Genomic DNA, 27,630 nt, shown 5'->3' with positions numbered 1-27,630 from the left:
CTGTATGATTGAGATGTGATGGTGGTGGTGTGTTGTCTGTGTTATTGAGATGTGGTGTGTTGTCTGTATGATTGAGATGTGATGATGGTGGTGGTGTGTTGTCTGTATGATTGAGATATGATGGTGATGATGGTGGTGATGTGTTGTCTGTATGATTGAGATGTGATGATGGTGGTGGTGTGTTGTCTGTATGATTGAGATGTGATGGTGGTGGTGATGATGGTGGTGGTGTGTTGTCTGTATGATTGAGATGTGATGGTGGTGGTGTGCTGTCTGTATGATTGAGATGTGATGGTGGTGGTGGTGTGTTGTCTGTATGATTGAGATGTGATGATGGTGGTGGTGGGTTGTCTGTATGATTGAGATGTGATGGTGGTGGTGGTGTGTTGTCTGTGTGATTGAGATGTGATGGTGGTGATGGTGGTGGTGGTGTGTTGTCTGTATGATTGAGATGTGATGGTGGTGATGGTGGTGGTGTGTTGTCTGTGTGATTGAGATGTGATGGTGGTGATGATGGTGGTGGTGTGTTGTCTGTATGATTGAGATGTGATGGTGGTGGTGGTGTGTTGTCTGTATGATTGAGATGTGATGATGGTGGTGATGTGTTGTCTGTATGATTGAGATGTGATGATGGTGGTGGTGTGTTGTCTGTATGATTGAGATGTGATGGTGGTGGTGTGTTGTCTGTATGATTGAGATGTTATGGTGATGATGGTGGTGGTGTGTTGTCTGTATGATTGAGATGTTATGGTGATGATGGTGGTGGTGTGTTGTCTGTATGATTGAGATGTTATGGTGATGATGGTGGTGGTGTGTTGTCTGTATGATTGAGATGTTATGGTGATGATGGTGGTGGTGTGTTGTCTGTATGATTGAGATGTTATGGTGATGATGGTGGTGGTGTGTTGTCTGTATGATTGAGATGTGATGGTGATGATGGTGGTGGTGTGTTGTCTGTATGATTGAGATGGTGATGATGGTGGTGGTGTGTTGTCTGTGTGATTGAGATGTGATGGTGGGGATGATGATGGTGGTGGTGTGTTGTCTGTGTCCTCTATAGAATGATGCAGGTGGACAGAGAGTGCTGGTGAATAAATGGAGCACCTTCATCAAGGCCAGACTGGTGTGTTCTGTACCTGGGCCTCATGGCATTGACACACATTTCGACGAGCTGGGTGAGACACACGCACAAATAATTTATGCTCGCAGGCACCAAACCTGAGCACATTAACAAAAGTACTCAATAACGCTTCTATTTTGTTTCACAGAGGATGTTTTCCTGCTTAGAGGCAAGGATGAGAAGAACCCAGATCTTTATGCCATCTTCAGCACCATCAGGTGAGTTCCACACATGGTTACACACGTCCATATCGCCGTCTATGAATTTGACAGTGGTTGCATTCCTGCAGACCCATCCCTTGGCTGATTACCAAAACAAGCAGCAAGGCGGACATTTTGTTGTTTTTCAAATCCCAGTCTGTAGCTTTAACATGTACAATGGAGGAACCAAACCCTAATGAAATCAGTCACTAACATTAAACATTCCTTTCTCCCCTAGTAACGTGTTCCAAGGCTTTGCAATTTGTGTGTACCGTATGGCAGACATCAGAGAAGCCTTCAACGGGCCGTTTGCACACAAGGAGGGACCTGACTACCAGTGGGGGGCTTACGAGGGCAGAGTGCCCTATCCAAGACCTGGGGTGGTGAGTAATACCATACAGTACCACACTGCAGGCTACCATGCCATATCTACAAACAAATACTTTGTTTCAGACTCCTTGTCAGCTTACTTGTGTGAGAGAGATCAGATGATCAAATGTGTGGTTACTGTCACATGTTTTATTGTCATCCACATCGCTGTAATTTAGCTTCATTCAGGGCCCGAGTATCAGAGCAGAGTCGGCACCTCTGTGGTTTCAATCCACACACACAGGCCTGATTAAGAAGTATGTCGAGAGAGAGAGAGAGAGAGAGAGAGACTGTATATCTGATCTGAGAAGAGTGCGCACGAACACACACACCTACATATACTGAACCTTTTACCTGGCATTCTGGCTCATGTGCCCTCTCTAGGTGGAACTGTAGTTGTCTTCTACTGTTAAGTTGAACCTCCGAGCATCCAGAAAACATTCAGAGAACATTCTAGAACATCCCTGATCTACCTGTCACTTATCAAGACATCCTTACCTCAGCCAATGCAGTGTATCAAGCCATCAAATACTGTGTGATGGGACAGGTCTTTACATTCCACTACACCTATAAAGAACCCAGCGTGAAGCCGTGAAGTGCTATCCCACAGCTGACTAGGATTGCTACTGTCATACAGTGACTATGTATGGAAGAGCAGAGCTTCCATCTCTTTAATATCGTCCACAACTGGCCGATGTGTCACTCACTCAGACACACAGCTGCTGTCCATTTGTGGGATTCTCCCATTCTGACTCTGTTTTTCTTTCCCTTTCATTCTCTCTCTTTCCATCTATTTTTCCCTCCTCCCAAGGCTCTCTCTCCCTCTTTTACTCACACCATTCTTGCCTTTCTTTTTCTCTTCCTGAATGATCTGCACCATGAGCTGTGTCAAAAGGGTGACAGAGGTTTAAAAATCCAACACACCCAAACATAAAAATACTTCTGGGGGAAAAACAAGAAAGGAGCGTTTTATTTTCCATTGTAAATGCCTTCTTAACGTAACCCTAGAGCACACGACTCTGACTCCAGGCTAATAAAGCCACTATTTAGCCATAAAATATGACTGGATGCACACAACTTCACATAACACTAAGACAAAGCTGGCCAGGGGAATGTTGAGCGAGCGTTGTATGTATAGTTGAAGTCGTAAGGTTACATACACCTTAGCCAAATACATCTAAACTCAGTTTTTCACAATTCCTGACATTTAATCCTAGTAACAATTCCCTGTCTTAGGTCTGTTAGGATCACCACTTTATTTGAAGAATGTGAAATGTCAGAATAATGGTAGAGAGAATGATTTATTTCAGCTTTAATTTCTTTCATCACATTCCCAGGGGGTCAGAAGTTTACATACACTCAATTAGTATTTGGTAGCAATGCCTTGAAATTGTTTCACTTGGGTCAAATGTTTTGGGTAGCCTTCCGCAAGCTTCCCACAATAAGCTGGGTGAATTTTGGCCCATTCCTCCTGACAGAGCTGGGGTAACTGAGTCAGGTTTGTAGGCCTCCTTGCTCGTACACGCTTTTTCAGTTCTGCCCACAATGTTTTTGACTTTGTTGTCCTTGAGAGAGAGAGAGAGAGAGAGAGAGAGAGAGAGAGAGAGAGAGAGAGAGAGAGAGAGAGAGAGAGAGAGAGAGAGAGAGAGAGAGAGAGAGAGAGAGAGAGAGAGAGAGAGAGAGAGAGAGAGAGAGAGAGAGAGAGAGAGAGAGAGAGAGAGAGAGAGAGAGAGAGAGAGAGAGAGAGAGAGAGAGAGAGAGAGAGAGAGAGAGAGAGAGAGAGAGAGAGAGAGAGAGAGAGAGAGAGAGAGAGAGAGAGAGAGAGAGAGAGAGAGAGATGAATTCAGGGGCACACCTGTAAGAGTTAAAAGAAGTGTAAAAGAACCCCACCAATTGTTTTTTTTTTTTTTTCAATCTCTATGTTTTTGCAACTAAATTGATTTATTAATTTATCTAATGCTACTCAAATATAAATAATATATATTTATCTAAACTAATCCAATCTGTTACTTATTGTTCCAGTTTAAATGGTTAGGTAGTCTCATATGCTGTATTAGTAGTTTTCCCAACCTGGCAGTCATTCTGAAGAATTGTAAATGTTGGATATCCCCACATCATGTGACTTGCAGGCCTGAAACCCATGAGTTTTAGGCCACTGTATTAGGGTAAACTAGGCCCTCAAAATAATACCTTATTAAATACTTTGTATTTTGTATTGTGTTAAAGAATTTAATGTTAATGATAACATATTCTCTTAGGATGTCACTTGGTGAAGACCACAGGTCTAAAAATAGAAGAATGCAACAACTGTGTCCGTCAAAAAAAATGTGTCATGGGTAGTAACTACAATTCACTAGAAAGCCAAGGCACTCTGGGAAATATTCAAATAAGGCTTTACCCTAGCATTGTGTTAATTTAACACTGAAAAGTGTGGACCCGTATAGACACTGGAGAATTGACTGTGTACATGTTCCTATATTAATACTCTACATATGCTGGGGGAATCTGCTACAGTTTGCTCATTCCTGAGGTTCACCAATGTAAACACTCCGAAGCCAAAGACACCCTAAATTACGAGATCAGTATATAGCTGGCTGGCTTGGACCTGTGTGCGTCTCAAATGGCACCCTATTCCCTATATAGTACACTACTTCTGACCATTGTACGTAGGGAATAGGGAGCCATTTTGGATGCATACTCTGTTTGGCACTGTGGAGACATTTGGCTGTCATCTCCTCCCTCAAACAGAGATCACCTCAGCTGTACTGTTTCTGCAAGCTATTGTGTAATTGTGCAATTTTCTGTGATTTAGTGCTTAGGCGGTGTGCATAGTTTTCACACCCATAATGAGAGTAGATAAGAATTTGGCAACAAAAAAAACTCTCCATTCCTGTCAATTCAGGATTTTAGATAGGCTTTGATAGCAGTAGTGGTGCGTGGGTAAAATCACTGGGGAAGCAAAAAAAAAAGCCATATTACAACCTACAACCAGTCAAAGGTTTGGACACACCTACTCTGCTGCAGAGGATAAGTTCATTAGAGTTACCAGCCTCAGAAATTGCAGCCCAAATAAATGCTTCACAGAGTTCAAGTAACATACACATCTCAACATCAACTGTTCAGAGGAGACTGTGTGAATCGGGCCTTCATGGTCAAATTGCTGCAAAGAAACCACTACTAAAGGACACCAATAAGAAGAAGAGACTTGCTTGGGCCAAGAAACATGAGCATTGAACATTAGACCGGTGGAAATCTGTCCTTTGGTCTGATGAGTCCAAATGGGAGATTTTTGGTTCCATCCGCTGTGTCTATGTGAGTTGCAGAGACGGTGAACGGTTGATCTTTGCATGTGTGTTTCCCACCGTGAAGCATGGAGGAGGAGGTATGATGGTGTGGGGGTGCTTTGCTGGTGACACTGTAAATTATTTATTTATCCGACCTCAACCCAATTGAGATGGTTTGGGATGAGTTGGACCACAGAGTGAAGGAAAAGCAGCCAACAATTGCTAAGCATATGTGGGAACCCCTTCAAGACTGTTGGAAAAGCATTCCTCATGAAGCTGGTTGAGAGAATGCAAAGAATGTGCAAAGCTGTCATCAAGGCAAAAAGTGGCTACTTTGAAGAATCAAAAATCGAAAATATATTTTGTTTTGTTTAACACTTTTTTGGTTACGACATGATTCCATATGTGTTATTTCATAGTCTTGATGTCTTCAGTATTATTCTACAATGTAGAAAATAGTATAAATAAAGAAAAACCCTTGAATGAGTAGTGGGTCCAAACTTTTGACTAGTGCTGTATTGTGTTGTGATAATTGCATTGTTTGCTCTATAACCTGTTAGTTCATATGCCTTGCGACGGTGATGTATAGGCCTAAAGGCCGAGACAAAAAGAAGACACATTGGCAGAATAAATTCAGCCACACCTTTGTTTCATCACAGAAGATGCCTCCATTATTCCAGCACCATTTCAACATCATCATATCACCAATGTTTACTTTAATACAGCAACAACTAAAAGATACTAAACACAATTTAGTCCAAAACTTTGTCATACAGTACACGCTTTTATTTTTTGTTGTCTTAGGCTACCTGGCTAAAATGCTTGTTAGCTAGCCTAACTTATTTTCATTGGCAACTTTAGCTAGTTAACATTAGCCTTCTACATCTAGCTACATATTGAACATCCATCGTCTCAGGCTAGGTGCACAATGTAGCAAACAATGGTTGGATCAGAATCGACGTTATAATCATTGGCCAGTACGTAGAATTAAGTAAAACCACAATATCAAATCCCCATCTCCATCCATGGCTAATTTAGAAAAGGGCAGCAACACAACAAGATGCAACAAATCAAGTTGTTTCTGTCAATGACATATGCTCTCGATGCGATTTGATAGGAGTGACGCCAAATCCAAACTGGCTTCCCTTTACACTTTTTTTTGGTGCGCCAGGACCAACGCTGATTGGTTATTATTTAAAACAATTATCAAGGGAGGCCAAATGGTCACGGGCTTCCCTTGCATTCAATGCTATGGGCAGCAACAATGTTATACTCTTTTGGACCAGACTGCTTTAGATAGATGGCCTACACATACAGAGGGGCGCTCCGGTCAGCTACATTCAGCCTCTTGTGATTTGAAAGAAAATTATGAAACAGAGATGAAAGATACATTGTAGATATTTTTTTCTTAGTACATTTTTTGGGGAAGCCTGGCTTCCGTTGGCATCCATGAATACACGCCACTGTTCGATAATGAAATTCTATGTCCATTCCAATTTACAGTAACTGAAATTATATTTTTCAATGCTGCCAGAAGTGCCTATGGATTAGTCAATGTTATGACAGAATTTTAAGAAATCTTCCCAAGCAGTGTTGAATATGACTCCCAGCCAAACATTGTAAGGGAGTCACAGAGGAACACAGACCTAACTTACTAAATGACTCATCAACTGATCTCTAAAAACACAGCTGAATATCACATTCCCCCAACCCTTTTACATTTAACACAAATCACATGTTTTTATAAAATGATTACTAAAGAGTTCCTCTCATCTCCAGTGCCCCAGTAAGATCACCAACCAGCCTGGCAGACAGTTTGGCAGTACCAAGGACTTCCCAGACGCAGTGCTCCAGTTTGCCCGAGGGCACCCCCTGATGTGGCGACCGGTGTACCCGGCCATGAAGCAGCCTCTGCTGGTCAAGGCCAACTTGCCCTACCGCCTCAAACAGATCGTGGTGGACCGTGTAGAGGCAGAGGATGGACAGTATGACGTCATGTTCATAGGCACAGGTTTGTCCTAACTTCTCCACATTTCTGTAATTAGTCTGAGTGGTGACTAGTTAGGAAACTTGAGTGTATTGGGATGTAAGTTGACCATTTTGACCCCTGACCTCTGACCCCAGACATAGGAACTGTGCTGAAGGTCATTGCATTGCGCAGCGGCAACACTCTGGACACAGAAGAGGTCACTCTGGAGGAGCTGCAGGTCTTCAAGGTAACTAGATAAGACTCCTCCGTTCTCCTCCGTCTCCCCTCCTCCCCATGTATTTAAAAGTCTAACCAATTCACAATGTCTGAATGCGAATGAAATATAATATTTTTATTTTATCAAGGTGTCAACTCCCATTACCTCTTTGGAGATCTCAGTAAAAAGGGTGAGTAAATGTTAATTCTTTATCACAGTTGACATAAACTTAAAGAAAACATGCAAGCATTGAAGCCAACACCACGATAAAACATTACATTCTCATTCTCTGGTTGTACTCTGATCCCTTTCCGCACACAGCAAGCACTGTACGTGGGTTCTTCGGTGGGTGTGGCCCAGCTGAGGCTTCACAGGTGTGAGACGTATGGGAAGGCCTGTGCTGAGTGCTGCCTGGCCAGAGACCCATACTGTGCCTGGGACGGCACCTCCTGCACTCGCTACACCTCGCTCAGCAGACGCCGCTATCGCCGGCAGGACATCAGGCACGGCAACCCGGCCCTGCAGTGTATGGACCAGAACCTCAGTGGTGAGAGAGGGGGAGATAGAGGGTAAAGGGTGGAAATGAAAAGGGTGGGAATGAAATGAGTGTAAATGAATTACAAAATGAAGATGATAGACTATGTGAGAAGGATATACAGTACGGAGACTCACAACATGCCAAGTGCACTTGGGGGAAAGTAGGGCACTGTAATATCCTGTTGATAAATGCTTATTACAATGGTGTGCATGACAGAGGGGTGAGGGGGGTGAGCTAGTCTGGCTGTCATGGTGGCCAAGCGGAAATTGACCAAAAGTATTTGCTCCAGGGAGGTCACAGAGGTCAAACACGTCCATTGAGAGGCATTGGACTCTGAGAGGTGAGGTAGGACAAACACTGGGACTGCATCTGTACATAGCCCATCTGTAAATAGCCTATCCAACTACCTCATCCCCATACTGTATTTATGTATTTATCTTGCTCCTTTGCACCCCAGTATCTCTACTTGCACATTCATCTTTTGGAGCAGAACTATCAGTCCAGTGTTTAATTGGTATATTGTAATTACTTCGCCACCATGGCCTATTTATTGTCTTACCTCCCTTATCTTACCTCATTTGCACACACTGTATATTTACTTTTTCTACTGTATTATTGACTGTATGTTTGTTTATTCCATGTGTAACTCTGTGTTGTTGTATGTGTCGAACTGCTTTGCTTTATCTTGGCCAGGTCGCAGTTGTAATGTAAATGAGAACTTGTTCTCAACTAGCCTACCTGGTTGAATAAAGGTGAAATAAAAAATAAATTAAAAAATCGTAAATGGTACCCTATTGCCTACATAGTGCACTACAGGAAGGATTGGGTTGGTTACTTTCAAAATGTAATCCGTTATAGTTACCTGTTCAAAATGTTTATCAGGAACGTAACTTTTGGATTACCCAAACTCAGTAACTGATTACTTTCGGTTACTTTTGCTTTAAAAGGCATTAGATGAAGACAAAAATGACCCATCACACACATTTGGTGTGTCATCATAAATTTGGTTTGTCTGAATGTAAAAGTGATCCAATAAGCAATCATCTAGTTTTTCAAAAGTATCTGTAAATCTGATTACAATCTTTGTGCTGGTAACATAACTGATTACAGTTAGTGTTTTTGTAACCAGATAACACCCCAACCCTGACTACAGGGCTTTGGTCAAAAGTATAGTTCACTACAGTATATAGGTAATATGGTACCAATTGGGCTGCAACCTGGGTCTGTAGAGAAATAAATATAAATAGCATCTCTGATTTTGTCTCAGGGGGAGAGAGAGAACAGACATACACTGTAAACAATTTATAGGTTGGACGACCAAAGGCCAGTTGATATCATGTGTAGTTTATATTGTACAGCCCAGTGTCAGGTCTAGAGGGAAGTTGATATCATGTGTAGTTTATATTGTACAGCCCAGTGTCAGGTCTAGAGGGAATCATGTGTAGTTTATATTGTACAGCCCAGTGTCAGGTCTAGAGGGAAGTTGATATCATGTGTAGTTTATATTGTACAGCCCAGTGTCAGGTCTAGAGGGAAGTTGATATCATGTGTAGTTTATATTGTACAGCCCAGTGTCAGGTCTAGAGGGAAGTTGTTATCATGTGTAGTTTATATTGTACAGCCCAGTGTCAGGTCTAGAGGGAAGTTGATATCATGTGTAGTTTATATTGTACAGCCCAGTGTCAGGTCTAGAGGGAAGTTGTTATCATGTGTAGTTTATATTGTATAGCCCAGTGTCAGGTCTAGAGGGAATCATGTGTAGTTTATATTGTACAGCCCAGTGTCAGGTCTAGAGGGAAGTTGTTATCATGTGTAGTTTATATTGTACAGCCCAGTGTCAGGTCTAGAGGGAAGTTGTTATCATGTGTAGTTTATATTGTACAGCCCAGTGTCAGGTCTAGAGGGAAGTTGATATCATGTGTAGTTTATATTGTACAGCCCAGTGTCAGGTCTAGAGGGAAGTTGTTATCATGTGTAGTTTATATTGTACAGCCCAGTGTCAGGTCTAGAGGGAAGTTGATATCTGATAGAACACAAGCTTTATTTGACTAGGTGTCAGGTCCCTGTGTAAAATGTGCATCCCTCTGTTGGGAGCCAGAGTGATAGCAACTTGAAACACATGCTTTATCTTAAAACAACACACTTGTGTATATACTGTACGCAGACATATACTGTAACACAGATTATCTTATAGGTATGAAACATATGCTATGGTGCAGTTGAAATATACAGCATTACCGGTATGTGTGCGTAAGAAATGACATCATACACAAGCCGTGGGCTGAATGAGAGGGTCTTCATTTGAAGAACCTTTTAATTTACCAAGTAATGGACACGCCTTGACACGCCTGACACGCCTGTGCTGAGAATAAGACAGATCCCTGTCGGTGTGTCATCGTGTGAGAGGGGAACAGAAGGGCAGAGAGAGGGGAACAGAAGGGCAGAGAGAGGGGGAACAGAAGGGCAGAGAGAGGGGGAACAGAAGGGCAGAGAGAGGGGGAACAGAAGGGCAGAGAGAGGGAGAACAGAAGGGCAGAGAGAGGGGAACAGAAGGGCAGAGACAGGGGGAACAGAAGGGCAGAGACAGGGGGAACAGAAGGGCAGAGAGAGGGGAACAGAAGGGCAGAGAGAGGGGGAACAGAAGGGCAGAGAGAGGGGAACAGAAGGGCAGAGAGAGGGGAACAGAAGGGCAGAGAGAGGGGAACAGAAGGGCAGAGAGAGGGGATCAGAAGGGCAGAGAGAGGGGGAACAGAAGGGCAGAGAGAGGGCAGAGAGAGGGGAACAGAAGGGCAGAGAGAGGGGAACTTAAGGGCAGAGAGAGGGGAACTTAAGGGCAGAGAGAGGGGAACAGAAGGGCAGAGAGAGGGGAACAGAAGGTCAGAGAGAGGGGAACAGAAGGTCAGAGAGAGGGGAACAGAAGGGCAGAGAGAGGGGGAACAGAAGGGCAGAGAGAGGGGGAACAGAAGGGCAGAGAGAGGGGAACAGAAGGGCAGAGAGAGGGGGAACAGAAGGGCAGAGAGAGGGGAACAGAAGGGCAGAGAGGGGAACAGAAGGACAGAGAGAGGGGGAACAAAAGAAGGAAGGGTGTAGCAGTCAGAGGGGTGGAGAATGTGTGTTTGCTCACCTGAAGGTGTGTGTGAGGAGTGATGAAAGATCACATTTCTAAGTGTACATATTCTAATGTTGTGTCTGTTGTGCTACAGTGGAGGAGCTGGACGTAACAGAAGACAGGGTTGTGTACGGGACAGAGAACAACAGCACCTTCCTGGAGTGTATCCCCCGCTCCCCCCAGGCCACCGTCACATGGCTGCTCCAACGAGACGACCGCAAGGAAGAGGTGAGATAGATGGATCAATGGACGGAGGGAGAGAGTGTGAGAGACAGATGGAGGAATCACGAGAGTGTTGGAAAGAGATGGGGAGAAAGAGAGGGAAAGTCTGATGGAGGATAGAGCAAGAGATGGAGCAATAAGAGGTACAGTGAGGGAAAAAGCAGAGAACAAGTAAAAAAACTGAAAGACCTCAGGGGGAGATTTAAGGAGAGAGAGACAGAGAGAGTGTGAGACAGAGAGAGTGTGAGACAGAGAGAGTGTGAGACAGAGAGAGTGTGAGACAGAGAGAGTGTGAGACAGAGAGTGTGAGACAGAGAGTGTGAGAGAGAGATTGTCTGTCTGTCTGTCTGTCTGTCATTTGGAGAAACCAGGCTGCCCTGTTTACCGTGGCAGAGAGAAAGTATAAAAAAAACTACTGCTGAATTTCATGGCAAAATTTTTCTTAGCCTTCCAAGCTGAGAAAACAGCACAAAAACTCAACTTTGACCCCTTTCCCCTCTCTGTGCCATACCTCATCCTCTTTGCATCCCCTCATCCCTCCATCTCACCACCACTTTGCCCCTCTTTATTTTTTCTGTTCTTTTTTTATCCCTGTATGTTCGCCTCTTGCCTTCCTATCTCCCCTTCTCAATCCCTTCTGTTCTCCCTCCATATCTCTCTCTTGTTATTTCCCTTCTCTTCCTCCCTCACCCTCCCTCCCTTTCTCCCTGCAGGTGAAGCTGGATGACCGAGTGATGCGTATGGAGCAGGGCCTGCTCTTCCGCCGTGTGTTCCGTCAGGATGAGGGTGTGTATGTGTGTCTCTCCCGTGAGCACGGCTTCACCCAGACCCTCACCCACCTCTCCCTGGAGGTCCTACAGGGGAACACACTGAGTGAGCTGCTGGCCCGTGACGACGCCCCCCTCGACGGTCCCCTGGGGGTGAAGGGGTACCGGTCCTGGCCTCCCTGCCATGCTTACAGGAGCACCAACCCCCTCAGCCACCCGCGCCCCTGGTTCAAGGACATCATGCAGCTGATCGGCCCGTCCAACCTGCCGCACGTGGAGGAGTACTGTGAGAGGTTGTGGTGCAACGATAAGCTGCGGCGTAAACACAAGAGCATGCTGGACAAGTACCGGCAGGCGCAGGACAGCGCGCGCAAGACCCGCAACAAGGGCTCCGGGGAACGCAACCGGACGCCGCGGGACGTCAGTAACCGACAGCCGTAGAGGGGAGGGAGAAACAGATGGAGGGAGGAAAAAGACAAGGACTGAGAGAAGGACTACATGACATGATGAATGAGAGAAGGAAGAGGTGGTAGTGATATGTATTGTAGGAAGATATACTGCCAACAGGCTGTAGTGTTAAGGGTTGAGACTGATGTGGAGGCGGAAGGGAGGAGGAGAAAGAGAGAGACAGGTACTCATGGCACTCATCAACTCTCATTTGCTTCATGAAAAACCCTCAACTGTTTTCACCAAGGGACCCCTTCTCCTCTCCACGCACCCTTGCAACGTCAGTGTCTCTGTATGACTGTGGATTGACTGTAACATGCTGCAAATAGTGTGTGGGTTGGACTGCTACAACTGATCACCTTCAACCCAACATTGCACTCATTTCTCTTAGGTCATTGAGCCCATTCCATGTTACCCATTCTGAGACTGCTTCTGTGTTCTTCGCTCTGTACCCCTTAAAACTGCATTTCCGGAGCCTTTGCCTTACCCTGCACCTCAACACACCCTACACTGCTAGAAAAAAATGGTCCTATGGCTCACTTCATATACAGTCAAAAAGTTATTTAAAGAACCCCAAAGCGCCGTTATTTTTAGCAGTGTAATCCCATCACCCTGCAAATTATTCACAACAGCAAATTCTATCCACACACACTCACACACACTGTTGAGCGAACACACAAGCACACTCACACAACCATCACTCAACCAGCCATAACAACACACAAGACTATTGCTTTAACTGGAAGTTGCCATGAGACGATTGTTGATGGTTCAACAGAGAAAAGGCCTGTTTGTTGCTTTGTATTATCAGCTAGACTCCAGTTCCCACCATTCCTTTGTGTGTCGTAGGTGTACTTCTCACTCCTGACAAAGGAAGGAAAATAAAAAGGGTCATTGGCGCTGGCTGAATGTTCTGCTGGTGCTTTGTAAACACTGGTTCTTTATTTAAATACAGGATTTCTGTCTCTGTTGTTAAAATACAATGTTTCACTAACATACTTCACTGGAAGGTCTCCTTCCACGGGCACTGGTTGTAAGGGTGGGTGGGAGCGTGAGAGCAATTATTAGCCTCCTGTCCTCCTCTCCTCTCCTTTCTCTCTAAATATTGTTTCTGATCGTATGTTAGACCGACCAGATGTGACGGAGAGAGTGTCGCAGGACTTAGCTCAAATGGACAAGAATGGGGAGTTGATGACCATTGATGATTGGATTACAGTAGGTTTGAGTGGTTCACTATACATTACCAGATCCTATTCTGATTGGTATTAAAGATGGCATTAACACAGTATTTTTCACCAAAAGGGAAAATACACTGCTCCACACAACACAATAGCTTATGGCACACAACTATGCAAAAACAGGATTGTTGAGTAACTAAAAAAATAAATAACAGTGAATATGAATAAAACAATGAAAAAGGTTACTGACAAAATGCCATTTGTTTTTGCCTATTTTTAGATTTTTCTGGAGCTCCTTCTCGCAGTTACTATCAGCAATAGTTTAAAGAACAAAACAGTCGTTTTGACATGCTTTGTGTTGAAAATGTCAATCTTAGACTACAACATAAAGTGAGACTTCCAATGTCGATGACGTGTGGTTTGTAACTCATTGGCGGGTCTCTTTCACAGGGAAGAGCCTAATTTAAATGTTGTATTTCTGTCTTATTTAATGAGCTCTCCTGCATGCGGTGTAAGTGTATTTAACATACAATACCAGTCAAAAGTACACACCTACTCAGGGTTTTTCTTTATTTTTACTATTTTCTACATTGTAGTTTAATAGTGAAGACATCAAAACTATGAAATAACACATATGGAATCATGTAGTAACCAAAAAAGTGTTAGGGACCAGGTTGTGGTGGGTTTGTGGTGTAGTAAGTTTGTGGGCCTATAGGGGTGGGGAATGGTTTAACGAGCCAATGAACAAGCAGATTGGCACATGTGATTTTCTGTTGCTAATTAGAAAAACAAGACTTCCGTCTTGGAGGTGTGTTTCCTGACCAATTCCACGTTTGGTTAATGATGCTTGTCCCCCTTGAGACACTGTAGACACGGAAGCATATTTCAGTTCCTCAAAATTCCCTGAATGAATCTAAGATAATTCAGGAAATCTGTGATTAAATGAAGTTTTTTCTGAGAATGTTTCAGTTGGCAATTGTAAATCTAACTAAGGTGTTTGGTGCAGTATTTCTCAAGTAGTGGGGTGGGGATGTGGGGTGTTGTTGTCGGGAGTGGGTGTTTGGGGGCTGTGGTCCAGTGGTAGAGTTTAGTTCTGTCAGGTCAGAGAGGAAGGAGAGTCCTGATCAGAGCCAGGAATCATGTATCACACAGACAGACCAGACTGCTTTCATCAATCTACAGGATGCTTGCTTGCGTGCGTGCCTTTGCAGCACGTATTTGTGTCCAGGGATCAGCGGCTGCTCTGTGTATGAGTGTTTCTGTTTGTCATCTGGCAGTGCAGTTTTCAATGTTTTGTCTGTTGTTGGAGCAGGCTAATGAAGTATGCCAAATCAATTTTAATACTATCCCTGAGTAACATCTCAGTGGCTTTGTCTACACAGGCAGCCCAAATCAGATTTTTTTTCACTAATTGGTCTTTTGACCCATCACATCAGATCTTTTCACATCAGATTTTGTTCAAAGCTGATCTGATTGGTCAAAAGACCAGTTAGTGAAAAAAAGATCAGAATCGGGCAGCCTGAGTAAACATTGCCAATGAGTCTGAAAGAGATTGAGTTGAGTCTAGGATAAAATGGTTTCTTGAGTGTAAACATTAGACATGCCCCATTTGAGTGTAAACATTGGATATGCCCTATTTGAGTGTAAACTTTAGACATGCCCCGTTTGAGCGTAAAAATTACCCATGCCCCATTTGAGTGTAAAAGTGCAGTAGGTTGTGGTGCATTTCATTTTTGAACTCCTAGTTGGCGAACTCCAGCCCCCAGCCTTGTTATCAATGAAGGTACTCTTGCATGTAATTGTAGCGTAATTGCCTGGGTAACATCTGTATAAAAGCTTAGAATAGTTTTTTGTTTTTTGTCAGGGAAGCAAAAGGCATGGTCTCCTAAACCCAACCCCAACCCAAAAACCTAACTGCCTTGACAACCTGAGCACAGACACAACCACAGAGCCTGCCCTGAAACTGTAAAACACCCCAGCCCATTCTGTCCTCATTCTTCCCTGTGTGAAACAAAACGCCAGAGTGGTACAATGTGACATTGTCGGAGGGACATAGGCTGCGTTTACAGAGGCAGCGCAATTCTGATGTTTTTTTTTGTGGGACTTTGACCAATCAGATCACCTATGAAAAAGATTTGTGAAAAGATCTGATGGGACTGGTCAATTAGTGGAAAAAATATCAGAATTGGTCTGCCTGTGTAAACGCAGCTTTAGTGGGTCAGACTTATGGGCAGCAGCATTAACCGTAGAGGCAACGTTGGACCCAATCCCCCATAAACCCTCTTGAAACACGCAGCAGGGGGTGATGGGAACTCCAGCTGCTGCAGCCATTTCACTTAAGGCCCTTAACTCGTTAAAAATCAGCATTGTGCACCGGTTACAGTCACTGCTCATTAGGAGCCACCAGGGCTTAGCTTAAACAGGTGGGTCTCCTTCAATAATTGTACCTCTTTTGAGGGAGCTAGTGTGGGAGGGAGATCAGGACTGTTAAGCCTTGTTCATATCGACAGTTTGAAGTGACTCAAACCCAATTTCTTTGCATATCTGATTGAATCTGTTCTTTTTTTTCAGTCTGAACAGCCAAAAAGCACGTTGAATCTGATGTTTCAACCCACATTTCAAACCACTTTTGTAGGTGGTTTGAACTCCGATACAAATCTGATTCCTGGCCATGCAACTGTTTTTTTTATATAAGAACAAATTCTTATTTACAATGACGGCCTACCAAAAGGCAAAAGGCCTCCTGCAGGGACGGGGGCCTGGGATTAAAAAATTACAAATAAATACAATATAAATATAGGACAAAACACACATCACAACAAGAGAGACAACACAACACTACATAAAGAGAGACCTAAGACAACAACATCGCAAGGCAGCAACACATGACAACACAGCATGGTAGCAACACAACATAACAACAACATGGTAGCAACACAACATGGTAGTAGCACAAAACATGGTACAAACATAATTGGGCACAGACAACAGCACAAAGGGCAAGATGGTAGAGACAACAATAAATCACACAAAGCAGCCACAACTGTCAGTAAGAGTGTCCATGATTGAGTCTTTGAATGAAGAGATTGAGATAAAACTGTCCAGTTTGAGAGTTTGTTGCAGCTCGTTCCAGTCTCTAGCTGCAGCGAACTGAAAAGAGGAGCAACCCAGGGATGTGTGTGTTTGGGGACATTTTAACAGAATGTGACTGGCAGAATGAGCATTGTATGTGGAGGATGAGGGCTGCAGTAGGTATCTCAGATAGGGGGGAGTGAGGCCTAAGAGGGTTTTATAAATAAGCATCAACCAGTGGGTCTTGCAACGGGTATACAGAGATGACCAGTTTACAGAGGAGTATAGAGTGCAATGATGTGTCCTATAAGGAGCATTGGTGGCAAATCTGATGGCTGAATGGTAAAGAACATCTAGCCGCTCAAGAGCACCCTTACCTGCCGATCTATAAATTATGTCTCCGTAATCTAGCATGGGTAGGATGGTCATCTGAATCAGGGTTAGCTTGGCAGCTGAGGTGAAAGGGGAGCGATTACGATAGAGGAAACGAAGTCTAGATTTAACTTTAGCCTGCAGCTTTGATATGTGCTGAGAGAAGGACAGTGCACCGTCTAGCCATACTCCCAAGTACTTGTATGAGGTGACTACCTCAAGCTCTAAAACCTCAGAGGTAGTAATAACACCTAGTGGGAAGAGGGGCATTCTTCTTACCAAACCACATGACCTTTGTTTTGGAGGTGTTCAGAACAAGGTTAAGGGCAGAGAAAGCTTGTTGGACAATAAAAAAGCTTTGTTGTAGAGCATTTAACACAAAATCCGGTGTGGGGCCTGCTGAGTATAAGACTATCATCTGCATATAAATGGATGAGAGATCTTCCTACTGCCTGAGCTATGTTGTTGATGTAAATTAAGAAGAGTGTGGGGCCTAGGATTGAGCCTTGGGGTACTCCCTTGGTGACAGGCAGTGGCTCAGACAGCAGATTTTCTGACTTTATACACTGCACTCTTTGAGAGAGGTAGTTAGCAAACCAGGTCAAAGACCCATCAGAGACACCAATACTCCAGAGACGGCCCACAAGAATGGAATGGTCTACCGTTGTCACGACTCCCACCGAAGGTGGCGCCCCCTCCTGCTCGGGTGGCGCTCGGCGGTCATCGTCACCGGCCTACTAGCTGCCACTGATTCCTTTTGTTTTCCCCTTTCTGTTATTGTTTGCACCTGTCCTTAGTCGGGTGAATTAGCGGGGCTATATTGGCCCGCCTGCTCTTTGTGCGGGATTGTTTCTCTGTTGGTTGCTTTGTTACGCGCTGTATGTATTTGGCGCTAGTGCGTGGTTTTGCGCTCACTGTGTTTTGTCCCCTGTGTTTGGGGCACTTTGATTTTTGTGTGCGCTCAGTTCGCTATTTGGGGTGGCTGGTGTTTTGCTGTGTCGCGCATTAAAAGCTATCACCCGTATCGCTGCTTCCTGCGTCTGATTCCTCCTCCACTACCCCCAAGCCTTACAACCGTATCAAAAGCTTTGGCCAAGTCAATAAAAATAGCAGCACAATATTGCTTAGAACCAAGGGGAACAGTGACATCATTGAGGACCTTTAAACTCTTAAGGATCGGCCCCTTTTATTAAATTTTCGCCTAAAATGACATCCCCAAATCTAACTGCCTGTAGCTCAGGCCCTAGAGCACCATTTGAAAGGAAACACTTTGACGTCTATGGAAATGTAACATAACACATTAGATCTGGTAAAAGATAATACAAAGAAAAAAAAAACTATTTTTGTATTTTTTTTGTATCATCATATTTGAAATGCAAGAGAAAGGCCATAATGTTTTATTCCAACCCAGGTGCAATTTAGATTTTGGCCACTAGACAGCAGCAGTGTATGTGCAAGGTTTTAGACTGATCCAATGAACATTTCTGTTCAAAATGTTGAATCAAGACTCCCCAAATGTGCCTAATTTGTTTATTAATTAGGATTTCTCAGTTCTCTCTCTGTGGGTCTAACCCCAAGAAGTTCTGGAAAACGGTTAAAGACCTGCAGAATAAACCCTCCTCCTCACAGCTGCCCATGTCCCTTAATGTTGATGATGTGGTTGTTACTGACAAGAAGCACATGGCTGAGCTCTTTAATCACCACTTCATTAAGTCTGGATTCTTATTTGACGCAGCCATGCCTCCTTGCCTGTCCAAAATGTCCTCATCTCCCACCCCTTCTAATGCAACTATCCCCAATGCTTCTCCCTCTTTTTCCCCTGCCCTGCTAGAAAGTTTCTTCCTGCAGGCAGTCACTGAGTCTGAGATGCTAAATGAGGTCCTTAAACTTGACCCCAAAAAACATCTGGGTCAGATGGTTTAGACCCTTTCTTCTTTAAGGTTGCTAACCCTATCATCGCCAAGCCTTTCTCCAGCCTTTTTAACCTCTCTCCTTTCTGGGAAGGTCCCATTGCTTGGAAGGCAGCCACAGTTTGTCCTTTATTTAAAGGGGGATCAAGCTGATCCTAACTGTTATGGGCCTATTTCTATTTTGCCCTGTTTATCAAAAGTGTTGGAAAAACTTGTCAATAATCAACTGACTGGCTTTCTTGATGTCTATAGTATTCTCTCTGGTATGCAATCTGGTTTCCGCTCAGGTTATGGATGTGTCTCTGCAACCTTAAAGTAACTAACTTTGGCCTTCTGGATAGCTTGAGTGCACTTCTTTCTTATTTGCCTGAATGATAGCCAGTCAGCCTGAATATGCGTGTGCCTGAACAGTCAAATCTGATTTATTTGCCCTCAAGTGTTTTTAGACTGATATTTGGGATGTCTTGTTGCTTACTAGCTACCCTGTTGACAGTTTGACAAGAACATGTGGTAGCTAACTAGCTTGTTGATTGTTTACAAACACATTAGTGAATAAGCTAGAAAGCTACATAGCTAGCTAGTTGACTGCTGTAGCTAATCAGAAAGGACTTTGACATTTGGATCATCTTATTCTTTGAGGCTTTACACTAGGATTTTGAACGTTCAAAGCAACTGGGAAACATCAATGGAAGGTGTTGTTGTCACCTTCACTTGCTACAAAATGATATTTATAAATACTGTTCATATTCTGAGTGATAGGAAGCACGAGCACCTCCAACCAGCCTTCACCACTGCTCACCCACCCTTTGTCACTATGACAACTAGCATAGCCATGTCAGTAAATTACTGGTGTCTGAACACACACACACAAATCCGATTTGGTCACTTGTAACTTGCTGTTTGGACAATTATTATTCCAAAACGGATTTGAAAAACAAAACCGATTTGAGCATTAAGGCCTGCAACGTGAACAAGGCTTCAGAGCGTTTTTTGACAACTAAGGGGTTTCCTAATATGGATGCTGTAATGGCATTGCATTGTGATATGCTGGGCCATACAACTCGATGTCAACCTTATCTATTCCATTGTGTTAAGAAAATATAAAATTTACACACTAAAACAGGCCCAGAGACGATTATGTGCAAAATCTGTCGATGTGCCCTTGAGCAAGGCATTTAACCCTAATTGCTCCTGTAAGTGGCTCTGGTTAAGAGCCTCTGATAAATGACTAAAATGTAAATTAAAAAATACTTACAGGCAGAGAAAGTCCCCCTATAGATAGTGTTGGGGAAGCTACTCTGAACATATAGTTTACCGAGCTACCAATTTCTTCACACTGGAACAAGTTAAGCTACCCTATAGCTATATATAGTTTACTTAAGTAAATATACTTTGAAAAAGTAGTCCAAACTACTTTGTGATAAATTATCATATCTAAATCTGAATTGTCAGACTACAAGTTGCGAGAACAGATCACTCTGGTGTCAGATGTCAACAGAACGTGTAATTTTGCCTATTTAACACTGTTTCAAGTGACAATTGGGCAGGTTTGATGCTGAAAAATGAAATAAATTCTTGGCTACTTCACCATTATTTTATTTTTTGCAAAAAAAGCAGTGTGTAGGTCCAGTAGTTACCCACCTCTACATGGCAAAAATGTAATTAACTACTGAAAACATTACCAATATTTGCATTTAGTTCAACTACCGCCAAGCTACTGCAAAATGTAGTTATATTACTACATAGTTGAACTACATGTAGTTCACTACAGTAATCCACAACAGTGCCAATAGAATGTACATGCCTTAGTTAATGGTTTCAGCAGCATGTACTCACAAACTTACATAACCACTATCCCTGTTTAACATCCCATAAACACACTTTATAAAACGTTTAGACAATATAAAACCCTGTAATAATGCCACAGGCCCAATCCAACATCACTCTGGTGACATAATTGCTGGTTGTTGATTCATACACAAAACACACCCTGTTAGTTGACACTGTCTATAGAGATACTGCTGCTCCATGAATGTGCCATGTACAGACTTATGTCCACATTGTGGTTTATCAGGTGTTTCTGCAACAATACGCCATCCGGGGTTGTGTTTGCTATAGAGCACAGATTAATTTGGCAATGGTTAAACCACTGCTAGTCATCGCTTCAACCTGAATGTGATAGAGGTTGAGTCAGTCTACAGGGTAATCACTGAAAATACACCAGAAACAAAACAACATCCACAGAGCCCAATCCAAAGAGCTCATAGCCTTTGACAACCGTCTGGTCTATGAAGTCTTTGAAACGTCCACCAGAATCAGACGTGAGAGGATTTGAGGACTGTTCCCAGATCAGATTTCAGTCTCCAGCCCCAACCTGCAGTCAAACTGCCAGCCTGGTGTTCTGGGAGGCAGAAAGTGGGGACAAAGTTCAGGGTCTGACAGACAGTTTGTGTGAGACTGGCACTCTCCAGCTGCCAGTAGAGCCAGGGACAGACAGAGCCAGGGGCAGACCTCACCTCTCCTCTGGTGGGACTTAAACACACAGACAGAGGTGGAAGAAGACTGACCCAAGGTTATTATAGTTGTGTTTTTATATTTGTTTTTATTTATATACATTTAAAATATATATATACACTGCTCAAAAAAATAAAGGGAACACTTAAACAACACAATGTAACTCCAAGTCAATCACACTTCTGTGAAATCAAACTGTCCACTTAGGAAGCAACACTGATTGACAATACATTTCACATGCTGTTGTGCAAATGGAATAGACAACAGGTGGAAATTATAGGCAATTAGCAAGACACCCCCAATAAAGGAGTGGTTCTGCAGGTGGTAACCACAGACCACTTCTCAGTTCCTATGCTTCCTGGCTGATGTTTTGGTCACTTTTGAATGCTGGCGGTGCTTTCACTCTAGTGGTAGCATGAGACGGAGTCTACAACCCACACAAGTGGCTCAGGTAGTGCAGCTCATCCAGGATGGCACATCAATGCGAGCTGTGGCAAGAAGGTTTGCTGTGTCTGTCAGCGTAGTGTCCAGAGCATGGAGGCGCTACCAGGAGACAGGCCAGTACATCAGGAGACGTGGAGGAGGCCGTAGGAGGGCAACAACCCAGCAGCAGGACCGATACCTCCGCCTTTGTGCAAGGAGGAGCAGGAGGAGCACTGCCAGAGCCCTGCAAAATGACCTCCAGCAGGCCACAAATGTGCATGTGTCTGCTCAAACGGTCAGAAACAGACTCCAGATGGTGTTATGAGGGCCCGACGTCCACAGGTGGGGGTTGTGTTTACAGCCCAACACCGTGCAGGACGTTTGGCATTTGCCAGAGAACACCAAGATTGGCAAATTCACCACTGGCGCCCTGTGCTCTTCACAGATGAAAGCAGGTTCACACTGAGCATGTGACAGACGTGACAGAGTCTGGAGACGCTGTGGAGAACGTTCTGCTGCCTGCAACATCCTCCAGCATGACCGGTTTGGCGGTGGGTCAGTCATGGTGTGGGGTGGCATTTCTTTGGGGGGCCGCACAGCCCTCCATGTGCTCGCCAGAGGTAGCCTGACTACCATTAGGTACCGAGATGAGATCCTCAGACCCCTTGTGAGACCATATGCTGGTGCGGTTGGCCCTGGGTTCCTCCTAATGCAAGACAATGCTAGACCTCATGTGGCTGGAGTGTGTCAGCAGTTCCTGCAAGAGGAAGGCATTGATGCTATGGACTGGCCCGCCCGTTCCCCAGACCTGAATCCAATTGAGCACATCTGGGACATCATGTCTCGCTCCATCCACCAACGCCACGTTGCACCACAGACTGTCCAGGAGTTGGCGGATGCTTTAGTCCAGGTCTGGGAGGAGATCCCTCAGGAGACCATCTGCCACCTCATCAGGAGCATGCCCAGGCGTTGTAGGGAGGTCATACAGGCACGTGGAGGCCACACACACTACTGAGCCTCATTTTGACTTGTTTTAAGGACATTACATCAAAGTTGGATCAACCTGTAGTGTGGTTTTCCACTTTAATTTTGAGTGTGACTCCAAATCCAGACCTCCATGGGTTGATAAATTGGATTTCCATTGATTATTTTTGTGTGATTTTGTTGTCAGCACATTCAACTATGTAAAGAAAAAGTATTTAATAAGATTATTTCTTTCATTCAGATCTCGGATGTGTTGTTTAAGTGTTCCCTTTATTTTTTTGAGCAGTTATATATATATATATATATATATGTGTATATAATTCTGTTAAGTTTGTTAGTATTCAGACTTGATTTACTAGTAAGTTTTAGTTTTATAAAAACATGTATTTTTGTTTTTATATTATTAAGTTTCAGTTGTAGTATTATGGACTAGGCTTGGGGTGTATACCGTATACCGGGGTATTTGAAAATAGCCACGGGATGATTTTTACCAAAGGTTTTTTTGTTGTTCAAGTTTTTCAATACATTTTTATATTTGTAGCTACTTTTAAGTAAATGCCTGCAGTCAACTTGTGCAATACGTTGGGAGATAAAGCAGATCGCGTTCTTCATATCACCTGTCACATTATTTTGCATTATGAAGCTTACCGTAGTTCCCCAGAACATTTGAGCCAGTCTTGTGTAAATAGCACAACATGAGAAAGCGGGGGCAGGTGAGTTCAGCTGTGTATATACAGGGGTCACGTTTTATGTTGAAAGTCATTGTGTTTCTGCTTCAATCGAGTGATCAGGGACATGCAACTATAGTTTTTCTTTACAGAAAATGCATTAGTGCAACATATTCATCAGAAAATAGCTTCATTGTCATCAGATGACAACAGAATTGCAACACAATTTGGCTGGCAGCCATACAAGTAAATTAGCTTACAATGAAAAAGCAAGGTATTTTTTGCAAAAAAACTTTGCCTGACCATGATATTTCTAATGTTTACCATAGAAAAAATGTCATCAGCTACATTTCCAAATGTTTTGCTTGAAGTTAATGTTACATTTTACCAAAGATTAGGGCGACGCCTGAGTTTAACTTGCTAGTTATCTAAGCAAGTGGTTGAATTAATAAGTTCACGGGGCATCTTATTGTGTTAGCTTCCTTCCGTGTTTGAGAAGTCAAAGCCCTTTGGATGAATTCTGAATTCTGTACAGCTGCAGTTTGATTTCCTTATGTTTTTTCTTGTCAGTTCTGGGGCTGTCTGCTCCTCCCCTATCTTCTCCAAGCAGAGCAGGCAGGCCCGTTGCCCTAGCGACTCCCAGACTCCACATAGACACAGTGTGCACACAGTGCTGTTATTCCTTCAGACAAGCATGCATCAAAACTTTGTTAATTTGCAATGTTTCTCATTCACATTCTCATGTAAATGACCAGAAATGACATTCGGTAACTCCTACCTATATATATGTATAACTTTATGAGCTGAATTGCCTGCCTTGGCAATTTGTTTATTTTTGTTTGCGTTCGTTAGCATATTTAGCTAACAGCCTCCATGGAAATTCGCTATTACTTGTGCTAATTTTGTTAGCATTCTGGCAATAGATGCCCAATGGTCCTTTTTGCATTTTTTGGTGCCCCTTGTGTACTAAGCCGGTAATACCGTAAATCCCGGTGTGAGAGAAGGACAATATGAGGATATGAAAATCAGGATACCACCCAACCCTATTAGGGACAGAAAGTAGCCTAGGCATGGGAGGCTAGTCTTGTGGACTTGCCAGGCTCAATGAATAACTGAACCAATGCTTCTTCTCTTTTTTTATACTCATTGAAATGAAATGGCCGGGTTTCTGCTCTGTTGTCCTGGGGAAGAGGTTCCCATTTGCATTGTTGAAGCAGCAGCTAGCTCTGATGGCTGTCTGACTTTGTCAAATTGTTTGACTGCTTCTTTGTGGATGTTGTTCAGGTGAAATTTCAAGTTGGAAGGGTTATTCCCTTTGATCTCCATCTAACACAACAATACATTAACTTTTTTCTTTCACATTAATGTACTCAAAATAATCCGATAGGGGGCTTTGTTGTTATCGACCGACCACTGGTGGTTTAGGGTTTACTGCCGCCAGTGTTCATATCGCAGATTATTTGAATAAAGTTCACCTTTCCCCAACTTAGGTCCCGCCCTGTTCATGCTTGCATTGCCTGACAGTCACCCCGCCCAGTTCACAATCATTTAAATAAATGGGCTTCCATTGTTTCATCGCCCCTACATGCTCTATGGATCTCAGCCATTATGAACAAGCTAGACCTATTCGAAAAATCACCATTTCCTGGCAACATTTACCTGCCAGATTCAGAAGCTTGAAAACACAATTCGACTTTTGTGTAAGTAAAATATAAATAAACTTGGAACATTGTAGATAGTGCTCTATTTCTAAAAGGTCAAGGAAAGGATATCCACTATCCCCATTTATTTAGCTATAAGCATTGAAGCCTTGGTTGAGCGCATAAGAAAAAAGGATAGACTAATGGATCTGTGGTAAAATGTCCATCTAACATGCACCCCAGCTACTAAATGTCCCATCAACATCCCAGTACACTCGAATGTGACCACTATCAGTACTTCTGGAACACATGTACAGTTGAAGAATGAGGTAGTTGTAGGGATTGGAATAAAAATATTCCAAAACATGCATCCTGTTTGCAATAAGGCACTAAATTAAAACTGCAACAACAAAAACATGTGGCAAAGATATTCATTTTATGTCCTGAATACAAAGCGTTATGTTTGGAGAAAATCCAACACAACACGTCACTGAGTACCACTCTGTGTTTTCAAGCATGGTGGTGGCTGCATCATGTTATGGTTATCCTTGTCATCGGGAAGGACTAGGGAGTTCTTTAGGATAAAAAGATAAACGGAATGGAGCTAAGCACAGGCAAAATCCTAGAGGAAAACCTGGTTCAGTCTGCTTTCCAACACACTCTGGGAGGCAAATTCACCTTTCAGCAGGAAAATAACCTAAAACACAGAGCTAAATATACACTGTAGACACACCTCAGCCACACCTTCATTTATTTGATCTCCACTCTAAACGAATAGTTGTTGAATAGCATGCTATTCCCATGCTTAAGTTCAAGGTCAGAAGACGCATAGAGAGAAAAGGGCATAAAAAGGGCTTTCTTTTTATTCAGGTGCACTTAACTTGGGTCGGAATCGGCCCCTTAGCAACTTACCCAGAACGATTCACAGCTGTAATCGCTGCCAAAGGTTATTCTAACATGTATTGACTCAGGGGTGTGAACACTTATGTAAGTATTTCATTTTCAATAAATTTGCAAACATTTCTAAAAACTATGTCATTATGGGGTATAGTGTGTAGAAGGGTGAGAAAAAAACTTATATTTAATACATTTTCAATTTATGCTATAACAACAAAATGTGGAATAAGTCAAGGGGTATGAATACTTTCTGAAGGCACTGTAACTCTCTTCATAGTTAGTCACATCCAAACGATAAGAGCAAGTAGAGGTTTCCAGAGCTATTATTTAATTCAGTCTATGGGACTTATCCCTATGTTACAAATCACCATCCTATTGCACTAAGGGGGGAAGCCACCACTCCACCCCTCCATCTCGCTATCCCTCCATCCCTGATCCCAGTCCTGCGTTACTGTACAGTAGGTCTGGGTCCAGGCCCATGTCCTCCCTCTCCCCTGCAGCTCCGTATTAGTGGTGTGTGGCTGAGTGTGAGGGGCAGATGACCGGCGGAGCCAGTAACATAAGAGGCATTATGAACACAGACTGACAGAGCTGGGCTATGGGCCTGTAGCCTTGCTATGGAGGCTCCACTGTGGATGAAGATTTAATGCCAAGCAGGGGACCGATGGAAGGTTGGAGGACCGATGGACGGAGGGAGGAAGGGGAGTGGGTAATTCATCTCACAGGAGAATGTTTTGACCTCACACCTACCTGGGGAGAGCGAGGGAAGACTTTCACATTGTGTCACAAATTAGGGGACAGAGAACTAGAGCAGCTGTGAATAGCTCCTACGCACACTCAGTATTAGGATGAGCCATTCCAGTATTGACCCTATGGTCATGTATGAACTGACATTCTTACTGTACAGCATTACATACAGTACGTTAGTCTATAATCAACTAGTTATCCATTTGAATACTTACATTACTTTCAGTGGAGACCAACAAATTGTTGGAGACCTACTTACATCCTGTCTTCATCATACAGTACAAGTCCTTACAACCACACAGTCCTGACCATTTCCCAACATCTTTGTCTTCGATAGAATTTCTCAGCTATTGCGTAAATCCAAATTGTTTTTCATATGAATAATATGTCATTTTGGCCCTAAGTTCAACTATAATGCCAAAAGATTTCCCATTTTGTTTTCTTAACATGACCCACTAGTTATACAGGGAAGAACACGTCATTTACAGACAACCATTTGCTCTGAGACAATATGGGAATTTACAGATAGTGCATGAGTCATAATCAGTACAGAGGATCTCAGTCTAAGATATGGCTTTTTCTTTGCAACTCTGCCTAGAAGGCCAGCAATGCCTCTTCACTGTTGACGTTGAGACTGGTGTTTTGCGGGTACTATTTAAAATGAAGCTGTCAGTTAAGGACATGTGAGGTGTCTGTTTCTCAAACTAGACACTCTAATGTCCTCTTGCTCAGTTGTGCACTGGGGCCTCCCACTCCTCGATCTATTCTGGTTAGAGCTAGTTTGCACTCTTCTGTGAAGGGAGTAGTACACAGTGTTGTACGAGATCTTCAGTTTCTTAGCAATTTCTCGCATGGAATAGCCTTCATTTCCCAGAACAAGAATAGACTGACGAGTTTCAGAAGAAAGTTATTTGTTTCTGGCCATTTTGAGCCTGTAATCGAACCCATAAATGCTGATGCTCCAGATGCTCAACTAGTCTAGA

The 27,630-nt window shown here is 43.3% G+C and overlaps 1 protein-coding gene across 1 annotated transcript in view; it reads left to right on the top strand.

The window, feature by feature from the left end:
• sema3bl (sema domain, immunoglobulin domain (Ig), short basic domain, secreted, (semaphorin) 3bl) overlaps positions 1–13,164 on the top strand; it is a 57,579-nt gene extending 44,415 nt beyond the window's left edge. The window contains exons 8-16 of the mRNA XM_014135158.2: positions 1,061–1,175; positions 1,269–1,338; positions 1,559–1,703; positions 6,753–6,984; positions 7,098–7,189; positions 7,308–7,349; positions 7,481–7,706; positions 10,901–11,034; positions 11,742–13,164. Of these exons, the coding sequence (XP_013990633.2) occupies positions 1,061–1,175; positions 1,269–1,338; positions 1,559–1,703; positions 6,753–6,984; positions 7,098–7,189; positions 7,308–7,349; positions 7,481–7,706; positions 10,901–11,034; positions 11,742–12,236 (1,551 nt within the window). The 3' untranslated portion in view covers positions 12,237–13,164. The remainder of the gene's footprint in view (positions 1–1,060; positions 1,176–1,268; positions 1,339–1,558; positions 1,704–6,752; positions 6,985–7,097; positions 7,190–7,307; positions 7,350–7,480; positions 7,707–10,900; positions 11,035–11,741) is intronic.
• Positions 13,165–27,630: the final 14,466 nt, after the last annotated feature.

Source organism: Salmo salar, chromosome ssa13 (genome assembly GCF_905237065.1).
Source record: "Salmo salar chromosome ssa13, Ssal_v3.1, whole genome shotgun sequence".
Classification (NCBI taxonomy): domain Eukaryota; kingdom Metazoa; phylum Chordata; class Actinopteri; order Salmoniformes; family Salmonidae; genus Salmo; species Salmo salar.
The sequence above is the reverse complement of the archived record's forward strand: the minus strand, read 5'-3'. Positions and strand labels throughout refer to the sequence as shown.